Here is an 8,921-nt window from a genome sequence, read left to right as displayed (position 1 = left end):
AAATATTCGATAAATATATATATATACACACACACACACTAAAAAATAAATAATAAAATAGTTTTAAAGTAAAATAAATAAAAAATACTAATATTTATTAAAATAAAAGTGAATTACAATAATAGCATTGTTGATAGCATTCACATGCTTGCTTTATTTATTCAAATAATTCTAGTCAATTGAAGTGCTATGACGTACTTCTATTTATTGAAGTGTTATATAAGATGTTCTTATTGATGCTTGCTTTATTCAAATGCTTACTTATTGTCACACCCCAATTCTTGAATGAATAAACTATAATCGAGGTGCAACTAATTCATAGAAATAAACAAGGAACAACCTTGTTAAAACCCGAATAAAATAACAAGTCGGGCTAGTCCCCTTTGGACCACAAGTTTAGTGTCATGCTTCTGATAACCAACATTTAGAGTGAAATACTTGTGAAATAATAATCTTGGCTCAACAAAATATATATAGAAGTTGAGAGTCTAAGCTCGATAAGAAACATAATTCAGAATTTACATAAAGGTCTTATGTTTAGAGGAACAAAAGATAAAAGAGCTAGTGTAACAGCGGAAGACAAAATACGGAGTTGAATCCTAGCCTCAGCTCTGCCCCGTCATCACCTGCCGTTAACCTGAAAAACATTTGAAAGCATTTTTGGGCTAAGTACTAATGTACTTAGTGGGCTGCAACTTTAAAACATTTCATAATCTGAAGAACAGTTTATCCAATTATACTTGACATGACTTAGAAGGTTTTAAATTGAAAGAGCTTCTAAGCATGTTAAAACATTTCAATACACATATATATATATATACTTAATTTGCGCGCAGTTGTCACACTCAATTCTGTTACTCGCTATGATCCCGGACCTTTTAGCCACCGACGGATCCGTTTCTCCCATTTACTTGAACTGAGGGCATAACCCAGACAAGTTTACTTTTGACCTCGGGACGTTACCCAGGCAGGCCCTTACATTACATGCTTCGGAACACATCCAGCAAGCATCCTTATAACGCCTCTTAGTTAGTGCCCGAATGGAGATCAACCCACCGAGTCAGCTAACGGTGTACACAATTCTCAAATAACGTGTTAGGCTATAAGAGAACCTCAATTGATTCGTTGTGACGAGCATTAAACAGAGCAGAGTGCACAAAAATATTTTATTGGATAAACAGTTTATATTTCACGAACATTTAAAGCTCAATAGCTAAATCATACATTTGGAAAAATAAGCCCACCTGTTTAGGCAAAGCCTGTCGTTTAACGTTATTTCTGAATCGGAATAGCAGTGCTAATCCTCCTGACGTTCAAAGCCTACAAGAAATTTATTCTTAATAGGTCTCTTAAATCTAAACTCAAGTCGTGGTGTAGTGCTTAATATTCTATGATTCACTTAGCCGGGTTTTCAAAATTTAATGAATAAATAAATGAAAACAATTCTCTTGAGTTAAGAACACCAACAATATTCTTACTCGACTTTCTCTTGTAATTGGAAATATAAATAACCAATTAAAACATAAATATTCTTATTGCAAAATAAATGCAAATTTTATGTCATGCTTAGCATATAATAAGTAATTACTTAAAATATGCACATAATAATAATTTAATAATATTATTATGAAATTTATTCTTTAAAATAATTAATCAAACTCAAATAAGTCTAATTAATTAAATAGTGCAGTCCATTTAAATTAAAACTGCACAGCCCATGCTCTTAATAATTAAAACAAGCCCAGTTAAAAGGAATTAACAGCCCAACACTAAATAAATTTCGGCCCAACAAAAAGAAAAGCAAAGCCCAAGCTCAAGCCCAAAAGCCCCCATCCCTTCTTCTTCACCTAAGTCACGCACACACACACACACAAAATCAGAAACACACGCACACACTCACACCACACAGCCGCCCAGCTCCCCCCCTTTCCCTCTTCCGGCGGACGACAGCAGCCGGCCTCCGGCCGCTGCCGCCGCCGCCCCTGACCTTCCTCTCCTTCTGTCTCTCTCTCTCACGACAGCTCACACACCCACACGAACTGGAAGCCGTCGCCCCCTCCCTTTTTTTTCGACTCCGGCAGTCGGCGGCAGCAGCAGCGAAGAGCCGGCCACCACCGCCATGCCCGGCTCTCTCGACGGCTGGAGAGCCGCCGCCTTCTCCCCCTCTCTGAAAAACCCTAGCTCCTGCCTCCCTCTCTCTCTCTCCGTCCTTAGCCCGACAGCAGCGGGCGGAGCCGCCGTGCCGCGCCTCCCTCTGTCTCACGACCCTCTCTCCTTCTGCGCACTCCGGCTGACAGTGGCGCGGAGCCACCGCCGACCGCCGCCTGCCCTCTTTCCCCTCTAGCTTCGACGGACAGCAGCTGCCAGGCCGCCGCCGTCGTCGCCGAGCTCCGACCCAGCCCAACAGAACACACACTCTCGGCTCAAAAGCGAGATCAAGACTCCTTCTTTCTTCTTTTATAAATCATGCTCTGATGTATGTAGAAACACAGATTGTATGCTCACTTGAATTCTTGTTGTTCTCTTCGGGTGTTGGAACGAGAGAGATGAATTGAGTGAATGAGGGAGAGTGCAGCGGAGGAGATATATTGAAGAGGGAATAGTGAGGCGGTGGAGTGAGCAAAAAAAATATCTTAGGAGGAAAGATGGGTTGGGCTTTGTCAAGATGGGTTGGGCTCTCATTTATTACCCATAAGTAATTAAAACATAAGGCCCAATATGAAATAAATCTCAACTCATGAAATGCTTGAATGCTTAATTAAATAAATATGCAATGCATATAAATTTAATAACTAAATTTACAAATGCTTTTGTAAATCTTTTTTTTTTGTTGGAATTTAAAAATAATTTTTTTTTTCTTTTTCCGGCGCGAATCATCTTAATCTAAGTTCAAAGTATTCTAACTTAGCTCGAGGAAACGGGGTATTACATCCCTCCCTCCTTAAAGAAAATTTCGTCCCCGAAATTACATACCTTGGTAATCTAGCTCAGGATACTTGACTTTCATTGAATCTTCAAGTTCCCATGTGGCCTCTTCCATCCCGTGATGGTTCCACTTCACTTTAACGAGAACAATGTTCTTGTTCCGCAAAACTTGAACCTTGCGATCAAGTATCTGGACTGGTTTCTCCTCATAACTTAAGTCCTGGGCTAGGACCACTTCATCGTGCTTAATCACATGCTTTGGATCAAACACATACTTTCTTAACTGAGAGACATGAAACACGTTGTGCACGTCCCCAATACTAGGCGGCAATGCCAACTTATAGGCTACAGGGCCTATCTTATCTAGGATCTCAAAAGGTCCTATATAACGGGGTCGTAACTTGCCCCTCTTTCCGAAACGTATAACTCCCTTTGAGGGAGAGACTTTGAGGAAAACTCGATCCCCAACATTGAATTCTAACTCCGATCGGCGTTTATCGGCGTAAGACTTTTGTCTATCTTGAGCTTCTTTGATTCTTTGCTTGATGTGGTCGACCTTCTCAACCATCTGTTAGACCAGTTCAGGACCTAACAACTTTCTTTCACCCACTTCATCCCAGTAAAGTGGTGAACGACATTTTCGGCCATACAAAGCCTCATATGGAGCCATTCCAATTGTTGCTTGATAACTGTTGTTATAAGCAAATTCCACGAGAGGTAACAAATCCTCCCAACTTCCACCTTTGTCTGCGACAATCGTTCGCAACATATCTTCTAAAATCTGAATTGTTCTTTCTGACTGCCCGTCAGTCTGAGGGTGGTACGCTGTACTGAAGTTCAGTTGAGTGCCCATTGCTTCTTGTAAACTTTTCCAGAAACGTGAGGTAAATCTGGTGTCACGATCTGACGTGATAGATACAGGTACACCGTGAAGGCGTACTATCTCCTTGACATATAACTTTGCAAGTTTCTCCAATCCAAAAGTCATTTGAATTGGCAGAAAGTGCGCTGACTTTGACAATCGGTCCACTATGACCCAAATTGCAGTGTTTCCACGTGCCGACTTCGGTAGGCTTACTACGAAGTCCATGTTGATGTGCTCCCACTTCCACTCGGGGATAGGTAGTGGTTGCAGCATTCCATACGGCCTTTGATGCACGGCCTTTACTTGTTGACAAGCGAGACATCGCTCTACAAACAACGCTACATCTCTTTTCATTCCTTTCCACCAGAAAATTTTCTTCAAATCCTGGTACATCTTTGTGCTGCCTGGATGTGCAGTGTAAGGAGTATCATGAGCCTCGCTCATAATCTCATTCTTTAATTCTTCCTTATGTGGCACACACAATCTTTCACCAACCATAAGTGCGTTATCTTTTGCTTCAGTGAATCCTTTCGTTTCATTCGTTCTTGCAGCAAGACGCATCTTCTCCAAGAACCAATCTTCTCTTTGTGCTTGCACAATTCTTTCTCTCAAATCAGGTTTAGCTATCAAGGCAGCTATACAACCCGATACTGTGTTCGGAGGATGAACAAACTCCAAACTGAGGGAGGCGAAATCACGAATCAGTTCCTTCTGCTGGGTGATGAAATACCCTAGCTTAGCTTTCATCTTTCGACTCAGGGCGTCAGCTACTACATTCGCTTTCCCTGGATGATAACTGATGGTGCAATCGTAATCCTTTACTAATTCGAGCCATCTTCGTTGTCTCATGTTCAAATCCTTTTGCTCGAAGAAGTACTTCAAACTCTTATGATCTGTAAAGATCTCACACTTAACTCCATAGAGATAGTGTCTCCAAATCTTCAAAGCGTGCACGACAGCTGCTAATTCTAAATCATGAGTCGGGTAGTTCAGCTCATGGGGCTTCAATTGACGAGATGCGTATGCTATCACTTTCTGATTTTGCATCAACACGCAACCCAATCCTAATTTCGAGGCATCAGTGTACACCACGAATTCTTCATTCTCTTCTGGTATTGCTAACACTGGTGCAGTAGTTAGTCTTATCTTGAGCTCCTTAAAACTTCGTTCACAAGCTTCAGACCAAACATACTTAGTCCCTTTTCTCAAAAGCTGAGTCATTGGCCTTGCCAATTTTGAAAATCCTTCGATGAATCTTCTGTAGTAACCTGCTAGACCGAGGAAACTTCTGATCTCATTTACATTCGATGGTGCCTTCCATTTCTTGACTGCTTCGACCTTGGCGGGGTCTACTTTGATTCCTTCAGTCGACACTATGTGATCGAGAAACATTACTTCCTTCAACCAAAACTCGCACTTGCTGAATTTGGCAAACAGTCTCTCATTACGCAGGGTTTCGAGTACGATGCGCAAGTGTTCCTCGTGTTGCTCTTCAGTCTTAGAGTATATGAGGATGTCGTCAATAAACACTAAGACAAAACTATCGAGGTACTGATGGAAAACTCTGTTCATCAGGTCCATAAAGACTGCTGGGGCATTCGTTAAACCAAAAGGCATCACGGTGAACTCGTAATGTCCGTAACGCGTTCGAAACGCTGTCTTTGGGATGTCTTCTCTTTTCATCCTGAGTTGGTGGTAACCAGATCTTAGATCAATCTTGGAAAACACACCGGCTCCTCTCAACTGATCGAACAGGTCGTCTATCCTCGGAAGAGGATATCTATTCTTTATCGTGAGCTTGTTCAATTCCCTATAATCGATACACATCCTTAGTGAACCATCTTTCTTCTTGACAAAAAGGACTGGTGCTCCCCACGGTGATACGCTAGGTCGTATAAAACCTAGGTCCAACAATTCTTGTAGTTGCACTTTCAATTCTTGTAACTCCGGCGGGGCCATTCTGTATGGTGCCTTGGACACTGGTGCTGCTCCAGGTTCCAGATCAATCGTGAATTCTAGTTGTCTGTTCGGTGGCAAACCGGGCAATTCTTCGGGAAAAACATCTTTGAAATCTCGCACCACTGGAACTTCTTCGATCGTTTTCTCTGCTTCACGTTCTCCTGTCAAGTTGACTAGGAAAGCCCGACATTCTTCATTTCTCATCATCTTTGTGGCCTTCATCGCCGAAATCACTGGTACTCTCCCTCCCATTCTTATGCCATGAAAACTTGCCTTCTCTTTTCCAGTGGATTGGAAAGAGATCTTTCTCTCATTACACAGTATCGTGGCACCGACTTGAGTAAGCCAGTCCATCCCAAGGATCATGTCAAAATCTATTATAACGATGACATACAATTTTGCCTTAAATGTTTCAGCACTTATGTTCAGCTCTAAGTTCGAGATAACGTCCTTAGCAGCCAATCTTCCACCACCAGGGGTGCTAACCTCTAAAGTTGTCTCAGCCAATTGTGGAGTCAGTTTTAATCTCTTACAAGCAGCATGTGAAATGAAAGAGTGGGACGCTCCAGTATCAAACAAAGCTATTATCGGCACGTCAAAGACATTAATCATACCTGCCAAGTTTCCTTGGTTTCTCGCTGCTTGATTTTGGTTAAGGGCATATGCCCTAGCATTTTGGGGCGGCCCCCGATGTCCTCCACGACCCTGGTTCTGTGGCTGTTGCGGTGCTCCTCCTCTCTTCCTTGGACATGCCGGAGCATAGTGCCCAGTTTCTCCGCAGGTAAAGCAGACGTTCATTCCTCTCAAGCATTCTCCCAGATGGAGTTTCTGACACTTCGGGCAAGGTGTTTTAATAATTGCCTGATGCTGCTGGTTCTGAGGCTGATTCTGATTTTGGTTTGCAACCCATGGTTTCTTCCCATTTCCATTTCCAGGGTTTCCACCAGCTCCCTCGTTCCACTTTCTTTTTCCTTTACCACCATCTTGAGGTGGTACAAATCCAGACTGTCCCGGAGCTTTTGCTTTCTCCCTTGGTAGCAATGACTCAATGGTGAGAGCCCTACTCAGTGTTTGTGCATAAGTGAGACCTCCCTGACTCGCTAGGGATATCGATATCTCGTGGCGCAGTCCGTTCCTGAATTTCTCTGCGCGCTTCTCATCAGTGTCCACTAACATTGGTGCATATCGTGACAGCTGGTTAAAAGCCCTGTCATACTCAGTCACTGTCCCAGCCCTCTGCTTCAAATTCCAAAACTCGTTCTGTTTCTTCTGTCTATAGCATCCCGGTATGTACTTCTCATACAACTCATTCTTAAAATCTTCCCAAGTGAACAATCCCCACTGTTCCTCAGTCATTGTGCGCCTCACCGACTCCCACCAGAAGTCGGCTTCGTCTACCAGTTGGTAAGTCGCGCAAGTCACTTTCTCCCCGTCTTCGCAACGGATGTAGCTGAAAATTCGCTCCACTGCCCTAACCCATTTCTCGGCGTCCGTGGGATCACCCAGACCATCAAACGTTGGAGGCTTTTCCTTACGAAACTTTTCTTCAGCAGTACGATTCGGTGCTACTTGTGGAACAGGCTGTTCAGGGACGAATCCCCTGCCGCGTCCGCGACCACGTCCTCGTCCCCTACCGCGTCCTCTTGGCGCATCTTCCATTCTGAATTACGGACGAAAACAACACAACAGTGAGACTCATTCCACATGCATACATACAAGTATACATACATAGATATACACAAGGTATATCGCTTCTATAGTGTAACCCTGTGAAGGCTAACTCTATTGGAAACTAATCTTAACTTAGTGGAGTACTTAAGTGGATCCTAAATCTTATCTCATTGCTTCTACGTTATAACATATCTATGTTTAACGTCTCTATCTTACCAGTCCTTACTTAAATCGATCAAGCGGAGCTATCACGACTAACATTCCCAAGGTATTCTTGGGTGGTACTCAAACAGTTGTAAGAGGACCCTTCATTCTGATCGTATAGGCAGTGAACCTAAAACGATAACATAAACTTTCTCATTCATTCCTTCATTCATTTGTTTGTTTCTTTTGAAACCTTTAAAACACGTGGACAATAAATGTCACATTCCTTTAAAAACTTTACTTTTGCCGGAAAGATTCAAGGAATCTAACTCGACCGTTTATCATTGATTCGTTAAGGGCTCGGGTAGTCCCAAACACGAAATTAACTTGGTTATATGAGTCGGAGACTCAAAAAATAACAATATGAAAGCGATTTGCAATTCATAACTTATAGCATATAGAAAGCGATAAGCAATTCACATAGCATTATTCATTGAAAGCGCACACTTCTTGAAAATTTTCAAAATATTTAATAACTTTGAAACTTTTAAAACGTACCTTACTTGCGGCAGTGTGACGGCGAGCTGAGGTTCAACAACTTTCTTAGAAGTCTAGGGGTACTAATCTAGACTCAACATTAGAAGCTTTTGGTTATCAGAGACATGAAAGAAAACTTATGCTCTGATACCACTCTGTCACACCCCAATTCTTGAATGAATAAACTATAATCGAGGTGCAACTAATTCATAGAAATAAACAAGGAACAACCTTGTTAAAACCCGAATAAAATAACAAGTCGGGCTAGTCCCCTTTGGACCACAAGTTTAGTGTCATGCTTCTGATAACCAACATTTAGAGTGAAATACTTGTGAAATAATAATCTTGGCTCAACAAAATATATATAGAAGTTGAGAGTCTAAGCTCGATAAGAAACATAATTCAGAATTTACATAAAGGTCTTATGTTTAGAGGAACAAAAGATAAAAGAGCTAGTGTAACAGCGGAAGACAAAATACGGAGTTGAATCCTAGCCTCAGCTCTGCCCCGTCATCACCTGCCGTTAACCTGAAAAACATTTGAAAGCATTTTTGGGCTAAGTACTAATGTACTTAGTGGGCTGCAACTTTAAAACATTTCATAATCTGAAGAACAGTTTATCCAATTATACTTGACATGACTTAGAAGGTTTTAAATTGAAAGAGCTTCTAAGCATGTGAAAACATTTCAATACACATATATATATATATATATACTTAATTTGCGCGCAGTTGTCACACTCAATTCTGTTACTCGCTATGATCCCGGACCTTTTAGCCACCGACGGATCCGTTTCTCCCATTTACTTGAACTGAGGGCA

General features: G+C 41.8%; 1 protein-coding gene across 1 annotated transcript; it reads right to left on the bottom strand.

Annotated features, from left to right (window-relative positions):
• Window positions 1-5,153: 5,153 nt before the first annotated feature.
• On the bottom strand, window positions 5,154-7,408 carry LOC131007564 (uncharacterized). Its single transcript, XM_057934474.1, has 4 exons — window positions 7,083-7,408; window positions 6,727-7,022; window positions 5,762-6,330; window positions 5,154-5,210 (listed from the first exon to the last, which is right to left on the bottom strand). Exons 1-4 carry the CDS (start codon window positions 7,406-7,408, stop codon window positions 5,154-5,156), a joined length of 1,248 nt encoding a protein of 415 aa, XP_057790457.1.
• Between the last annotated feature and the right edge of the window lie 1,513 nt (window positions 7,409-8,921).

This window comes from Salvia miltiorrhiza, chromosome 2 (genome assembly GCF_028751815.1).
Source record: "Salvia miltiorrhiza cultivar Shanhuang (shh) chromosome 2, IMPLAD_Smil_shh, whole genome shotgun sequence".
NCBI classification, from domain to species: domain Eukaryota; kingdom Viridiplantae; phylum Streptophyta; class Magnoliopsida; order Lamiales; family Lamiaceae; genus Salvia; species Salvia miltiorrhiza.
The sequence above is the reverse complement of the archived record's forward strand: the minus strand, read 5'-3'. Positions and strand labels throughout refer to the sequence as shown.

What these genes read in the sequence shown, in the direction of transcription:
- LOC131007564 (XM_057934474.1), bottom strand. Translation starts at nt 7,408, where the DNA reads ATGGAAGATGCGCCAAGAGGACGCGGTAGGGGACGAGGACGTGGTCGC. An exon ending in ACTGAGGAACAGTGGGGATT is followed by an intron (nt 7,023 to 7,082) that starts GTTCACTTGGGA and finishes GGGATGCTATAG; the next exon opens with ACAGAAGAAACAGAACGAGT. An exon ending in TGTACCACCTCAAGATGGTG is followed by an intron (nt 6,331 to 6,726) that starts GTAAAGGAAAAA and finishes TGCCGATAATAG; the next exon opens with CTTTGTTTGATACTGGAGCG.